Genomic DNA, 17,271 nt, shown 5'->3' on the forward strand with positions numbered 1-17,271 from the left:
AATGAAAAGGGTGGCTTTTAAAAGTGGAAACTTCCATCTTACCTTCTTTTCTGATGCTTGCAACCATTTCTCCCGGCTTTGAGTGCTGTTTTCCCAATATATATCTTTTTCATATTCTTCGCTCTGCATTCACTTTCATGTGTTTTCTAGTCGATTCCCAATAATGCTGATGCAGAGTGTGACGTCTAACCTCAACCACTCAGGCCATAAGTCTTGCCTGTGGAGTCAGATAGCAGTTGTCTATCTGTGTTGACCCTGCCAACAGATCACAGAAACAGCGCTGCAGTCACAGATTAAATTGTATTTGTTATACATTACTACGACTAGCTTTTAGGTGCTGTGAACTCATGCATTCATTTGCTCTTTTTGAACAAGCTCACATTCTTCACAGATGATATCGACGAAGGTCAAAGGTAAGATTAGTACTTCCTCCAAAGGCTCCAATGTGCCACTTGATGAGTTCCCCTTTCATATCGCTCCCTTTGTCCAATTCATAATCATCAACAGACACATCCACAAACAGCTAAATCCTATGAAGCATCGATGAAATGACCTGGCAGGTTATTCCCCTATAAATCAGCATTACAGAGCTGACAGAACCTACTGGTATTGTGTGTCTATTCATCACGCTCCACCTGGGCTGACTGTTATATCAGTGGAGGAGCTAGCTAGCGTTTATAACCTTGTCACTGTCACCCTGGAAATGCAGAGTAGTAGGGATGGGTCTGGTTGACTAACTGTGAGATGTAGGTAAATGAAAGTAGAGATGGCCTGCTGCTTTGCTGCTAGGCTAATGTTGGCAGTATTGACTGCATGGTTTACGAGATGAGACTAACACAGGACAAAGAGGAGCTTGAAGGGTGGGAGGTGATCAGACATCTTATTTCCACTGATTCCTCTGTCACTCATTTCCAGTGGTATAAAGTACTTAAGTAAAAAATACTTTGAAGTACTACTTTTTTTTCCTAAAGAAAATAATGGATTTTTAATTTCATTAATTTTCCCTTACACCCTAAGGTACTCGTTACGTTTTGAATGCTTAGAAAGACAATTCCCGCACTTATCAAGGGAACATCCCTGGTTGTCTCCACTGCCTCTGATCTGGCGGCCTCACTAAACAGAGACATCCCTGGTTGTCCCCACTGCCTCTGATCTGGCGGCCTCACTAAACAGAGAACATCCCTGGTTGTCCCCACTGCCTCTGATCTGGCGGCCTCACTAAACAGAGAACATCCCTGGTTGTCCCCACTGCCTCTGATCTGGCGGCCTCACTAAACAGAGAACATCCCTGGTTGTCCCCACTGCCTCTGATCTGGCGGCCTCACTAAACAGAGAACATCCCTGGTTGTCCCCACTGCCTCTGATCTGGCGGCCTCACTAAACAGAGAACATCCCTGGTTGTCCCCACTGCCTCTGATCTGGCGGCCTTACTAAACAGAGAACATCCCTGGTTGTCCCCACTGCCTCTGATCTGGCGGCCTCACTAAACAGAGAACATCCCTGGTTGTCCCCACTGCCTCTGAACTGGCGGCCTCACTAAACAGAGAACATCCCTGGTTGTCCCCACTGCCTCTGATCTGGCGGCCTCACTAAACAGAGAACATCCCTGGTTGTCCCCACTGCCTCTGATCTGGCGGCCTCACTAAACAGAGAACATCCCTGGTTGTCCCCACTGCCTCTGATCTGGCGGCCTCACTAAACAGAGAACATCCCTGGTTGTCCCCACTGCCTCTGATCTGGCGGCCTCACTAAACAGAGAACATCCCTGGTTGTCCCCACTGCCTCTGATCTGGCGGCCTCACTAAACAGAGAACATCCCTGGTTGTCCCCACTGCCTCTGATCTGGCGGCCTCACTAAACAGAGAACATCCCTGGTTGTCCCCACTGCCTCTGATCTGGCGGCCTCACTAAACAGAGAACATCCCTGGTTGTCCCCACTGCCTCTGATCTGGCGGCCTCACTAAACAGAGAACATCCCTGGTTGTCCCCACTGCCTCTGATCTGGCGGACTCACTAAACAGAGAACATCCCTGGTTGTCCCCACTGCCTCTGATCTGGCGGCCTCACTAAACAGAGAACATCCCTGGTTGTCCCCACTGCCTCTGATCTGGCGGCCTCACTAAACAGAGAACATCCCTGGTTGTCCCCACTGCCTCTGATCTGGCGGCCTCACTAAACAGAGAACATCCCTGGTTGTCCCCACTGCCTCTGATCTGACGACCTCACTAAACAGAGAACATCCCTGGTTGTCCCCACTGCCTCTGATCTGGCGGCCTCACTAAACAGAGAACATCCCTGGTTGTCCCCACTGCCTCTGATCTGGCGGCCTCACTAAACAGAGAACATCCCTGGTTGTCCCCACTGCCTCTGATCTGGCGGCCTCACTAAACAGAGAACATCCCTGGTTGTCCCCACTGCCTCTGATCTGACGACCTCACTAAACAGAGAACATCCCTGGTTGTCCCCACTGCCTCTGATCTGGCGGCCTCACTAAACAGAGACATCCCTGGTTGTCCCCACTGCCTCTGATCTGGCGACGCTTTGTTTGTCAATTACGCATTGGAGTGTGCCCCTGGCTATCTGTACATTTTTTAAAAAGTGCCTTCTGGTTTGCTTAATATAAGAACTGATTTCTGGTTTCTGTACAGCACTTTGAGATATCAGCTGATGTACGAAGGGCTATATAAATGAATTTGATTTAATTTGATACTTAAGTATATTTGAGCAATTCCATTTACTTTTGATACTTAAGTATATTTAAAACCAAATACTTTTAGACTTTTACTGATTTAGTATTTTCACTTGAACTTGAGTAATTTTCTATTAAGATAACACAGATTTTTTTTAAACAGATTTAGTTCACAGATTATTTATTTTTTCAACACAGATTTTTTCAACACTGGTTTCTGTCCTTCAAACATTTGAAAGTAGAATGTGATGGATCAGTACCAACTCTAATTCACTCTAATTCAGTTAATTCAAATTTCGAAAATGAAAGAGAAACTTCAGGCTGTAGATAATTCACAATGACACCAGTCTTAATGCTCATCCCAACTCCAGGATCTGGACTACGGTGAGTGATTAGTCAAAAGGAACCTTCCGCCATTGTATGCTTTTGACAGTTAGTAAACTAAATATCTCCACTAATGGTCTCTTTTCAAGATTTCAAGAGGTTGAATGCATAAACGAAGTTGAAATACAAGAGGGAATTTCGAAACGAACGTCAAGTGTAAATTTGTGACTCCACTTAGTACGCCCCATCACTCAGATAGCATCCTATTGAAATAACAGCACAAACAAAATAGGCCTAGATAATGTAAATGTCTAGCAATTCACCCGATAAACGATACTCCTGCCAACTACAGGCACCTATTAACCTGATAATATCATGACAAAGAAGTTCTACATATCCCTGGGAAAGTGTTATCACTGTGCTTAAAGAGCCAAAGCCTCAGTGTAAATACTAACAGGGCTGCAGTAAAACTTTATCGGGGCCCGGCAGAACACCGAGGCAAAATGAATGTTTGTCGCCTGCCTCATTCGCTCCAAAGACGCCACTACTTATTGTATTTTAATCTCGCTTTGACACTGCCGGGTAGAAGACAAAGAGGAGCCGGGATCGACGCTGAATACGGTCGCTAGCTGTGGCTTATCTGTCAGCTGCAGTGTGAGAGGTCGGAACTATGTAGTTGCTGGAGTAAGGAGTTGTGCTTGTAGCTACCCGCCCCCCCTCATTCCCCTTTACTCCCCAGTGCTATTGTGACTCCCTCCCTGTGTGTCCCCTATTGTGACTCCCTTCCTGTGTGTCCGCTATTGTGCCTCCCTTCCTGTGTGTCCCCTATTGTGACTTCCTCCCTGTGTGTCCGCTATTGTGACTCCCTTCCTGTGTGTCCCCTATTGTGACTTCCTCCCTGTGTGTCCGCTATTGTGACTCCCTCCCTGTGTGTCCCCTATTGTGACTCCCTCCCTGTGTGTCCGCTATTGTGACTCCCTCCCTGTGTGTCCCCTTCTGTGACTCCCTCCCTGTGTGTCCGCTATTGTGACTCCCTCCCTGTGTGTCCCCTATTGTGACTCCCTCCCTGTGTGTCCGCTATTGTGACTCCCTCCCTGTGTGTCCCCTATTGTGACTCCCTCCCTGTGTGTCTGCTATTGTGACTTCCTCCCTGTGTGTCCCCTATTGTGACTCCCTCCCTGTGTGTCCGCTATTGTGACTTCCTCCCTGTGTGTCCCCTATTGTGACTCCCTCCCTGTGTGTCCGCTATTGTGACTCCCTCCCTGTGTGTCCCCTATTGTGACTCCCTCCCTGTGTGTCCCCTATTGTGACTCCCTCCCTGTGTGTCCGCTATTGTGACATTTGTAAAATCATAACGTTCTCATTCTATTCTCAGAGAGAGCAGCTCTCGTGGTTCTTTGTGTTAATGAAATATAAACGCTGTTTAATTCAGATGAACAGGTCTGCAATGCGCCATCCATCTTAAGTGTGGTGCCTGGTGCCAGCGTCAGGAGGTTATTTGGTGTCTATGAGTCATGGGAGGTGAGATCGAGCTACCTCCCAGATATATTCATAAATGATCAAACGGACGTCTGAAATGTTAATGCCCACAATGTAATGTAATGTAATGTAATCACTCTTTATAGCCTAGAGACTGTGTGGGCCTTTCATCGAAAACAAATCTGTTAAAATCTTATTCAAGGAACCAGATTGACTTCATTTATGACCACAAAACGTACTGGCTGAGTAGCTGTCCCACTTTACATGATGGAGTATAACAGTTGTAGGTACTAGGTCAGAGGTCAACTGGGTTCAGCGCGGGACAATTTCTGTCGGAGCGAGGGGGGGTGGGGGGGTGGAACATAATTATTTAAAAAAAGAGATTGTATTTGAAAATAACAATAATTTCATACCTTGATTACATTGAGACATGATCACATATCCATATTTTTTGTTAGTCTGTGGGACGACTTAGGAACAGATTTCCTAAAATGAAGCACATTTTTTGCACTTGCGGGCTGAACTTGGCCTGCAGGTTGCCTGTTGCCAACCCTTGTACTAGGTAATAATATCTACAGTACTTACATTGTAATGACACTAGTGTAAGTATGAGAACAAACCAAAAATAAGTACATGCACTTGGTGTAATGCAAAAACTGTGTATATGTAAACAACATTATGACATGTTGGCTGTACGAATTGCATGAATTTAAAAAAGGTTTCGTCCAACTTTTTTCAATATTTTCTGTGGGCAAAGCACAGAAATGGATTGTGATGCAACACTCCAGAAATGTACGTTTCTCTTGTGTTTTCCCCCGTGTACTTCACCGAAGGCAATAACCAACACCGTGGATCTTGTCAGCAGAGTAGTTACTAATCGGCAGGGTAGCCTAGTGGTTAGAGTGTTGGACTAGTAACCGGAAGGTTGTAAGTTCAAATCCCTGAGCTGACAAGGTACAAAACTGTCGTTCTGCCTCTGAACAGGCAGTTAACCCACTGTTCCTGTTCCTATTGAAAAAAAGAATTTGTTCTTTAACTGACTTGCCTAGTTAAATAAATAAATAGATACAAATCAACAATATGAGACTAGGGATCTGTGCAATGACTGGGGAAAAATACAACTCGACGTTCTATTGAGGACCACAATGGAAATACGTTTCTAAACTTTTTTCTGTTGTCCTCGATTATTTTTAAATGAAAATAAATCATGCAATATACATACAGTATCTGCATTTTTTCATATGTTCTCTATTTTTCGAATGTTCCCTGAGGAAACCACATCCTCCCAGCAAGCTCTATCCACGAGAAGAAGAACATTAAAGATGTTGTGAGTAGCCACGACAAGCAGCCCACATCATCTGTTTCATCTGATCATAGTCCTTGATTTGCCAGTTGTGTACCTGGGTTCAAATAGTATTTAAAAATCAATTTGTCAAATGCAATGGAACCCAAAGGCATAGTTCCAAAAGTGCACAACCATCCCGATCTGTCACTCCAGGCAGGTTTAACCAAACGTTCATCAAGGTATTAGAAATATTTCAAATACTACTTGAACCCAGGTCTGGTATATTGTTTAAGAAACACAAGTGTATCGGCCATGTTTGAATTTAGTTACTTGTGGATCAGGTGGAGGATGATGATGCTTGATGAGCATCTGCATTATAGAGATAAACCATAGAGGTATACCATAACGAGGAGGGAATCCCTCACATTGTGTTATTGTAACACTTGAAGCTCATTGGGAGGAAATTGTTCATAATAAATAGTTCTCCACTGCTGTGGTGACTCATCACTAAACTCACTAAACTCACTAATACTCCCTCATGCCTCATCCCTGCCTTTGAAACTGCATGCCTGTCACAACGAGGCCAAGGGTAAGTGTGTGTGTTTGTGTGTTTGTTGTGTATGTGTTTGTCTGGGGGGTGGGGGATGGGTGGGCTTAAGTGCTACAATGGCTGACCCTGAGTACTACTATGGCTGACCCTAAGTACTACTATGGCTTACCCTGAGTACTACTATGGCTGACCCTGAGTACTACTATGGCTGACCCTGAGTACTACTATGGCTGACCCAGAGTACTACTATGGCTGACCCTGAGTACTACTATGGCTGACCCTGAGTACTACTATGGCTGACCATGAGTACTACTATGGCTGACCCTGAGTACTACTATGGCTGACCCTGAGTAATCCCAGAACACATGGCTGTGTTCCGAGATTCATCCAATGGCAGTGAGGAGTATACCACCTCAGTCACAGGCTTCTGCAATAAGTGCATCGACGACGTTGTCCCCACAGTGACCGTACGTACTTATCCCAACCAGAAGCCATGGATTATAGGCAACATCCTCACCGAGCTAAAGGCTAGAGCTTCAGCTTTCAAGGAGCGGGACACTTAGGACACTTAGGCCCTCAGACGAACCATCAAACAGGCAAAGCAACAATACATGACTAAGATTGAATCCAACTACACCGACTACACAAAGGGAAAGCCAGCCGTAAGCTGCCTAGTTACGCGAGCCTACCAGAAGGGCTAAATGCCTTTTATGCTCGCTTCGAGGCAAGCAACACTGAAGCATGTATGAGAGCACCACCTGTTCCGGACGACTGTGTGATTACGCTCTCCGTAGCCGATGTAAGCAAGACCTTTAAAACTGTATTACCAGGACGTGTACTTACTTACTTACTGACTTTATTGTCGCCATGGGGAAATTTTGTTGCAGTGTCATGTACACATTTAAAGTGGCGTTTAAATACAAAACAAAATTGACAATACAACTTTCATAACAGTTACATATCAATTAAAAGAGACTAGCCTGCTGGCCTTACTGGGTCAATAGGAACATTAGCCCAAGCTATTTCGGAGGGAAATCACACCTGGCTCAAGTGATTGTCTAGTTCTGTTTTTCCTGCTGAGGGGTGCCCTATACCTGCGCCCAGAGGGGAGTAGTTTGAAGTTCGGGTACAGGGGGTGGCTTGGGTCTAAAATGATTTTGTGAGCCTTGCAGAGGGCCCTGACCTTAAAGATCTCATCCAGGCCTGTCTGTTTGACTCCAAGTACCTTGCTTGCTGTGGCAATCCTTCTCAGCATATTTCTCTGGCTGACAGTGGCATTGCCAAACCAACAAACAATACAAAAAGTTCAAAATAATCACAGTCAGTATAGTATAGTCTACATTAAAAGATCCCAGCTTTTTGAGAAAGTACAGTTTCTGTAGATCAGGTCTGTACATTTACTCCACTGAAGCTTATTGTCCAAGAGGACACCCAGGTATTTGTATTCCTCTACAATCTCTATATTCTGACCTCTTATAGATGTTGCAGAGGTAGGTGTTGTACACTTCCTGAAGTCTATGCACATCTCTTTGGTCTTGTTGGTATTGAGGACCAAGTGTAATTCCTCACACCACTCTACAAAGTCATCTAGGACCGGGCCATAATGTTCCTCGTCATCATGCAACAGGCTGATCAAGGCAGTACTCAGAGAATGCCTGGACCAACTGGCAAGTGTCTTCACTGACATTTTCAACCTCTCCCGGACCAAGTCTGTAATAGCTACATGTTTCAAGCAGACCACCATAGTCCCTGTGCTCAAGAAATCAAAGGTAACCTGCCTAAATGACTACCGCCCTGTGTAGTAAGAGGTGTCATTGTGTAGAGGTGTCAGTGTGTAGAGGTGTCAGTATGTAGAGGTGTCATTGTGTAGAGGTGTCAGTGTGTAGAGGTGTCAGTTTGTAGAGGTGTCAGTTTGTAGAGGTGTCAGTTTGTAGAGGTGTCATTGTGTAAAGGTGTCATTATGTAGAGATGTCAGTGTGTAGAGGTGTCAGTGTGTAGAGTTGTGACAAGCACATCGAGAACTGGATCAGTCTCTGACACCTCTCCAGAGGAAGCATGTGGCTCTATGAGATTGGTTAGATTGGAAAACCTTAAAGGAAAACCAATCTAATCAATCTCACTGAGCCACATGCTCCCTCTGGAGAGTTCTCCAATGAAGAGTCAACGTTCTAACAGCATCAAGACCAGTTTTCCCTGCGGCCCTGACATTCATGCCATGGCAAGATTGAACATCTTGCCTAGAGGAACCATCTCCATATGGCTAGGCACAGATTGAGTGTTGAGTCTTGGAGGTAGGCGCTTTAAATGGGTGGAAATTACAGGAAGTACTTGGCTCCTGTCTAAGAGTTGTGTGGTTTTCTACTTGCAGCTCTATACTGTTGGTTCACACAGTCCAATTTAAAATCACTTTGTCATGCTGTGTATTCAGTGATGTCCTCTACGCTGGTTTCTGCATAGCATCTGTCCCTTTACAATATCTGGCACAGGATCTTAGACATATTGAAGCACAATTTGAAAAGATGCCCAAATAGCTTCACTAATTAGTTAGAACAAAGTTTTTACAAAATCGCCAAATTTCATCACAATTAAAAAGTTGTTAAAGACATTATAACGATGTTTGAAATACCACATAAAAAGATAAGATTAGAATTTCCGGCAATAAACAATATCACAGGAGTCATTAACCAGACAAATGAAGGTTGTGAATTATGGGGAAACTTATGAGGACGGCCAGTCTTTCCAGTCAATGACCATCTGGAAAGTTCAACACCAACTGTTCATATCCTCCATCCTTATTATCCTGTTGCCCAGCAACAACACCCATTGACACAGTCTGATTCCAGATTTCTCTGTGCAGTATAGTCAACTCCAATGGTTATTGTTATTGCTATGTGACCATAAGAATTGGCTGTACAACACAAACAGAGGGCGGCAGGGTAGCCTAGTGGTTAGAGCGTTGGACTAGTAACCGGAAGGTTACCGAGCTGACAAGGTACAAAATCTGTCGTTCTGCCCCTGAACAGGCAGTTAACCCACTGTTCCTAGGCCGTCATTGTAAATAAGAATTTGTTCTTAACTGACTTGCCTAGTTAAATAAAGGTAAAATAAATAAATAGATATTTAAATATGTTGGGCCAGTTACCGAAAGGTTGCTGGATAGAATCCCTGAGCCACAAGGAAAGAAATCTGCAGTTGTGCCCTTGAGCAAGGCAATTAACCCTAATTGCTCCAGGGTAGCCATCAATAATGGCTGATCCCCTGGCTGTGACCCCAGGGAAAGTGGGACCTCATACCCGTACTGGTTAGTACTGGTTAGCCACTTCATACAGTGAAACAGGATTATATAAACACTCTGTATTATTATGATGCTAGAGTGAGACGACAATCCTTGACATTTATTTCAATTAACAGTGTTTCCGATACAGGAAGAAAAAGTTTTGAAACTATCAACAGCCTCCAGAACCAAGTAGGTTTAGCTAGGACAGTAACTTCAGCCCTGCCTCACATTTCTCGTGAACAATATGACATGGAGTGCTTTACAGACCTAATCTGCCTTCTTCCTCTCTCCTGCTCCATTTGTTCTCTACTGATGAAGTATAACCAACTTCCTTCAAGATCTGTAGAAAAACAGATATTCAGCAGAGAGGAAGTCTAGGCTAGAGAGAGTAAGAAGGGGGGAAGTTGAACCATCTACTGTAGGGCTAAAGGAGAGAAGAGATGTTCTGCTGGGAAAGGATCCAAAGCAGCATGCGCTTTCTCTCCCTCCCGAGTCCTGACGTTCCTGCGGCTCTTATCAGTCAGGAGGGCTAAACTTTCTCTCCCTCCTGAGTCCTGACGTTCCTGACTGCTCTTATCTGTCAGGATGGCTAAACTTTCTCTCCCTCCTTAGTCCTGACGTTCCTGCGGCTCTTATCTGTCAGGATGGCTAAACTTTCTCTCCCTCCTGAGTCCTGACGTTCCTGACTGCTCTTATCTGTCAGGATGGCTCTGGAAATTAAAAAGAGGGAAAACAGTGAAACCTACTCATTCCATGGTTTTTCTTTATTTTTACTATTTTCTACATTGTGGAATAATAGTGAAGACATCAAAACTATGAAATAACACATATGGAATCATGTAAAAGACCAAGTCCATATTATGGCAAGAACAGCTCAAATAAGCAAAAAGAAATCACAGTCCATCATTACTTTAAGACATAAAGTTCAGTCAATCCAGAACATTTCAAGAACTTTGAAAGTTTCTTCAAGTGCAGTCGCAAAAAACCATCAAGCTTTATGATGAAATTGGCTCTTATGAGGACCGCCACAGGAAAGGAAGACCCAGAGTTAGCTCTGCTGCAGAGGACAAGTTCAGTAGAGTTACCAGCCTCAGAAATGGCAGCCCAAATAAATGCTTCACAGAGTTCAAGTAACAGACACATCTCAACATCAACTGTTCAGAGGAGACTGCGTGAATCAGGCCTTCATGGTCGAATTGCTGCAAAGAAACGACTCCTGAAGGACACCAATAAGAAGAAGAGACTTGTTTGGGCCAAGAAACATGAGCAATGGACATAGACCGGTGGAAATCTGTCCTTTTGTCTGATGAGTTCAAATTCTTTATTTTTGGTTCCTACCTTCGTGTCTATGTGAGATGCAGAGTGGATGAACGGATGATCTCCGCATGTGTGATTCCTACCGTCAAGCATGGAGGAGGAGGTGTGATGGTGTGGGGGTGTTTTTCTGGTGACACTATCAGTGATTTACTTAGAACTCAAGGGACACTTAACCAGCAGCGGTACGTCATCCCATCTGGTTTGTGCTTAGTGGGACTATCATTTGTTTTTCAACAGGACAATGACCCAACACACCTCAGGCTGTGTAAGGGCTATTTAACCAAGGAGGAGAGTGATGGATGACCTGGCCTCCACAATTTCAAGACTTCAACCCAATTGAAATGGGATGAGTTGGACCGCAGAGTGAAGGAAAAGCTGCCAACAAGTGCTCAGCATATGTGGGAACTTCTTCAAGACTGTTGGAAAAACATTCCAGGTGAAGCTGGAAGGCAAAGGGTGGCTACTTTGAAGAGTCTCAAATATAAAATATATTTAGATTTGTTTAATAACTTTTGGGTTACTACATGATTCCATATGTGTTATTTCATAGTTTTGATATCTTCACTATTTTCCACAATGTAGAAAATAGTACAAATAAAGAAAAACACTAGAATGAGTAGGTTTGTCCAACTTTTTGACTGGTACTGTATATATATATTTGTTTTTCATATTTGAAAACATATTTGTTTTCTAATGATTTGGCTGAGTCGAATTATCTCTCTCTCTCTCTCTCTCTCTCTCTCTCTCTCTCTCTCTCTCTCTCTGTATCTCTCTGTTGCTTCAAAAGGCAACATCTAAGTTAACCAAGATTGAACCCAGGTATCCATCACCATATTGTCTGTATAATATTGTGATTCATTGCAAACCCTGGTTTGGAGAAAGGTGAAAATAATTGAACTCGTCTCTGCATGCTGCCTAACCTGAGAGAAATCTGATTTGATACTGTGTAAAATCCTTACTGATCCTGAGGTTGCCAAGACAACACCAGTCACTAGGGAAAGTCTACACACCCCTTGCACTCTTAATGTATCTAAAAGTATAATACATTAGATTTTTACCCTTCCTATCTACACAACCTACTCTACATTTTGAAAGTGAAAGAAAAATATAGAAATCTTCCAAATTAATAAAAATAAAAAATTGCGTGTGATTGCGTGTGTCTTCACATCCCAGAGTTAATACTTGATGGGGAAGCACCTTTGGCAGCCATTACAGCTGTAAATCATTGTGAATTAGATTCTACCAACTTTGCACAGGGCAACATTTATCCATTTTTATTTGTCAAAATTACACAAGTAATAACTTTGGGATGTGAGGACATACTCAAAAAGGTCATTTGTAGATGTAATTTAAAGGCAGCAACATGTAAAGACTGTGCAAAAGGGTGGGTAGACTTTCACAAGGAACTGTGAACAGACCACCCAAATTCAGCATGCATTGTTGCTAGCAATTACATATACTGAGCACCAATAAGACAAGGAAGTTACTGAAAACCTAAAGAATGACGGATATGCATGTTTTAGTTTACAACCAGCAGTGGGGGTATCCTGTATCTCCTCTGCACAGTGCAGCACAGCAGAGGAGCGTGACATTCACATTTGGCTCCTCAGCAAAGGCTTTTACATTAAAAACCCTTTTTACTTCATCAGTCCAATCCAGAGGTCGTGAATCCACAGCTGTATATATTTCCCCTACAAAAGCCCTGTGCTGGGCTGGGAAAGGGGGTGGAGGGAAGCCTCTGTACCTCTGTCTTTGGAGGAGTCAGCATTCCCTTGAGAGAGAGAGAGAGAGAGAGAGAGAACCAGCCATCCAGAGATGTCAGGCTTTGCTAGGGTGTTCTGGTTCCCCTGCTTCCTATCTGCTCTCTGACATGCTGGTCAAATGGCTCTGTGACAGTTGGACACATTTCCAATTGGCTAGATTTGTCCTAGGACTGACATGTAGGAAGTTAACAGGAGCACAGGTAGTATGGGATGGAGATGAGATGGAGGAGGAGGGACTGGGCATTTACAGTTGAAGTCGGAAGTTTACAAACACTTAGGTTGGAGTCATTGGAGTGGCCATCACAAAGTCCTGACCTCAATCCTATAAAAAATGTGTGGGCAGAACTGAAAAAGCATGTGTGAGCAAGGAGGCCTACTAACCTGACTCAGTTACACCAGCTCTGTCAGGAGGAATGGGCCAAAATTCACCCAACTTATTGTGGGAAGCTTGTGGAAGGCTACCAAAAATGTTTAACCAAGTTAAACAATTTAAAGACAATGCAACCAAATACTAATTGTAAACTGAAATGTAAACTGACCCACTGGGAATGTGATGAAATAAATAAAAGCTGAAATAAATCATTCTCTCTACTATTATTCAGACATTTCACATTCTTAAAATAAAGAGGTGATCCTAACTGACCGACTTCAACTGTATTTGTAATTCCAAAGACTACTGACTGGCTTATTCCTAACGGGGGCTCAGAATTTATTCAAATCTGGCAACCCATTAATTCACGTATGTCAATACGTGTTAAGGTTAATAAACTAAAACTTACTTTATGGGATTCCTGTCAATGGCAAATACTGTGAGCCCTTAGTTAAAATGACATTTTGGAATGTGTGACTCACAGTGCTTACAGCTGTGACACACTGGTCTGGACAGGAGGCCTTTGTAAATGCAATATTCACTCCGAAAATTGGTTCACTCAAATGTATTTTTTTTCCTGGGGGGTAGAGACCTCTCTTTGTTTGGATCAAACAGTTGTAATGGAAGGGGGGAACTCTGGGGCTATGTGTGGCTGTGCGTGGCTGTGCGTGGCTGTGCGTGGCTGTGCGTGGCTGTGTGTGGCTGTGCGTGTGGATGTTTGAGTGAGAAAGCCAGACTAGATGTATTGTACCTGTCAGACAAATCCTCAATAAACAGAAATTGATTTGTTTAGTAACTCTCACCAGATTCGATGGGATGTGTAACCAAACCATAACCCTGGAGTTCCGAGTCCAATTATTTCTCATCAATCTCCTCCAGATGCCAGACCACACAAATTGCTTTTATAAACATCAGATCTCATCCACTTGGAAATAATAAGAGTGAGAGAGTGTTAGAGAGAGAGAGAGAGAGAGAGAGAGAGAGAGAGAGAGAGAGAGAGTTACAGAGCAATACTCATTCATGAGGCATCAAAGCCAAAGGAACTGAGTAACATTAGGAAATGCTATAGATGGAAGGAATGCAGTTTGGAAACCTACCAAAAAACAATTAGGCAACAGCAAATTCAATCCCTTTTAGACAATTTCCTGGGTAAAACGTTCTACTGTAATAGTGAAGGTGTAAACTTGTCAGTAGAAAATCTTAACAATATATTTGACCTCTCAGCTTCCCTATCAAATCAAAATCTCCAATAGAAAACCGAAGAAAATGAACAACAATGACAAATGGTTTGATGAAGAATGCAAAAATCTAAGAAAGAAATTGAGAAATCTGTCCAACCAAAAACATAGAGACCCGGAAAACCTGAGTCTACGCCTTCACTATGGTGAATCACTAAAACAATACAGAAATACACTACGGAAAAAGAAGGAACAGCATGTCAGAAATCAGCTCAATGTAATTGAAGAATCCATAGACTAACCAATTCTGGGAAAACAAACAACAACACAAAGAATTATCTATCCAAAATGGAGATGTATGGGTAAACCACTTCTCCAATCTTTTTGGCTCTAAAACAAAGGATAAAGAGCAAAAACATATACATTATCAAATACAAATCTTAGAATCAACTATTAAAGACTACCAGAACCCACTGGATTCTCCAATTACCTTGAATGAGTTACAGGACAAAATAAAAACCCTCCAACCCAAAAAGGCCTGTGGTGTTGATGGTATCCTTAATGAAATGATAAAATATACAGACAACAAATTCCAATTGGCTATACTAAAACTCTTTAACATCATCTTTAGCTCTGGCATCTTCCCCAATACTTGGAACCAAGGACTGATCACCCCAATCCACAAAAGTAGAGACAAATTTGACCCGAATAACTACCGTGGGATATGCGTCAACAGTAACCTTGAGAAAATCCTCTGCATTATCATTAACAGCAGACTCGTACATTTCCTCAATGAAAACAACGTACTGAGCAAATGTCAAATTGGCTTTTTACCAAATTACCGTACAACAGATCATGCATTCACCCTACACACCCTAATTGACAACCAAACAAACCAAAACAAAGGCAAAGCCTTCTCATTCTTTGTTGATTTCAAAAAAGCCTTCAATTTGGCATGAGGGTCTGCTATACAAATTGATGGAAAGTGGTGTTGGGGGAAAAACATACGACATTATAAAATCCATGTACACAAACAACAAGTGTGCGGTAAAAATTGGCAAAAAACACACACATTTCTTCACACAGGGCCGTGGAGTGAGACAGGGATGCAGCTTAAGCCCCACCCTCTTCAACATATATATCAACGAATTGTCGCGGGCACTAGAAAAGTCTGCAGCACCCGGCCTCACCCTACTAGAATCCGAAGTCAAATATCTACAGTTTGCTGATGATCTGGTGCTTCTGTCACCAACCAAGGAGGGCCTACAGCAGCACCTAGATCTTCTGCACAGATTCTGTCAGACCTGGGCCCTGACAGTAAATCTCAGTAAGACCAAAATAATGGTGTTCCAAAAAAGGTCCAGTTGCCAGGGCCACAAATACAAATTCCATCTAGACACTGTTTCCCTAGAGCACACAAAAAAACGATACATACCTTGGCCTAAACATCAGCGCCACAGGTAACTTCCACAAAGCTGTGAACAATCTGAGAGACAAGGCAAGAAGGGCATTCTATGCCATCAAAAGGAACATAAAATTCAATATACCAATTAGGATCTAGCTAAAAATACTTGAATCAGTCATAGAGCCCATTGCCCTTTATGGTTGTGAGATCTGGGGTCTGCTGACCAACCAAGACTTCACAAAATGGGACAAACACCAAATTGAGACTCTGCATGCAGAATTCTGCAAAAATATCCTTGTGTACAACGTAGAACACTAAATAATGCATGCAGAGCAGAATTAGGCCGATTCCCGCTAATTATCAAAATCCAGAAAAGAGCCGTTAAATTCTACAACCACCTAAAAGGAAGCGATTCCCAAAACTTCCATAACAAAGCCATCACCTACAGAGAGATGAACCTGGAGAAGAGTCCCCTAAGCAAGCTGCTCCTGGGGCTCTGTTCACAAACACAAACACACCTCACAGAGCCCCAGGACAGTAGCACAATTAGACCCAACCAATTCATGAGAAAACAGAAAGATAATTACTTGACACATTGGAAAGAATTAACAAAAAAACAGAGCAAACTAGAATGCTATTTGGCCCTAAACAGAGAGACGACACAGTGGCAGAATACCTGACCACTGTGACTGACCCAAACTTAAGGAAAGCTTTGACTATGTACAGACTCAGTGAGCATAGCCTTGCTATTGAGAAAGGCCGCCGTAGGCAGACATGGCTCTCAAGAGAAGACAGGCTATGTGCACACTGCCCAAAAATGAGGTGGAAACTGAGCTGCACTTCCTAACCTCCTGCCCAATGTATGACCATATTAGAGAGACATATTTCCCTCAGATTACACAGATCCACAAAGAATTCAAAAACAAATCCAATTTAGATAAACTCCCATATCTACTGGGAATTCCACAGTGTGCCATCACAGCAGCAAGATTTGTGACCTGTTGCCACAAGAAAAGGGCAACCAGTGAAGAACAAACACCATTGTAAATACAACCCATATTTATGCTTATTTATTTTCCCTTGTGTACCCTTAACCATGTGTACATTGTTACAACACTGTATATATATGTAATATGACATTTGCAATGTCTTTATTGTTTTGAAACTTCTGTATGTGTAACGCTTACTGTTAATTTTTATTGTTTATTTCACTTCTGTATATTATCTACCTCACTTGCTTTGGCAAAGATAACACATGTTTCCCATGCCAATGAAGCCCCTTGAATTGAATTGAATTGAATTGAGAGAGAGCGAGAGAGAGAGAGAGAGAGAGAGAGAGAGAGAGAGTTAGACAGAGAGAAAGAGTGTTAGACAGAGAGAGAGCGAGAGAGAGAGTAGAGTGTTAGACAGAGATAGAGAGGGAGAGTGTTAGACAGAGATAGAGAGGGAGGGTTAGACAGAGATAGAGAGGGAGGGTTAGACAGAGATAGAGAGGGAGGGTTAGACAGAGCGAGAGAGAATTAGACAGAGCGAGAGAGAATTAGACAGAGCGAGTGTTAGAGAGGGAGAGTTAGACAGAGCGAGAGAGAATTAGACAGAGCGAGTGTTAGAGAGGGAGAGTTAGACAGAGCGAG

The 17,271-nt window shown here is 43.0% G+C and overlaps 1 protein-coding gene across 1 annotated transcript in view; it reads right to left on the minus strand.

The window, feature by feature from the left end:
- LOC139374360 (brain-enriched guanylate kinase-associated protein-like) overlaps positions 1–254 on the minus strand; it is a 43,338-nt gene extending 43,084 nt beyond the window's left edge. The window contains exon 1 of the mRNA XM_071115398.1: positions 43–254. Coding sequence (XP_070971499.1) covers positions 43–113 — 71 coding nt within the window. The 5' untranslated portion in view covers positions 114–254. The remainder of the gene's footprint in view (positions 1–42) is intronic.
- Positions 255–17,271: the final 17,017 nt, after the last annotated feature.

Source organism: Oncorhynchus clarkii, chromosome 19, assembly GCF_045791955.1.
Source record: "Oncorhynchus clarkii lewisi isolate Uvic-CL-2024 chromosome 19, UVic_Ocla_1.0, whole genome shotgun sequence".
NCBI classification, from domain to species: domain Eukaryota; kingdom Metazoa; phylum Chordata; class Actinopteri; order Salmoniformes; family Salmonidae; genus Oncorhynchus; species Oncorhynchus clarkii.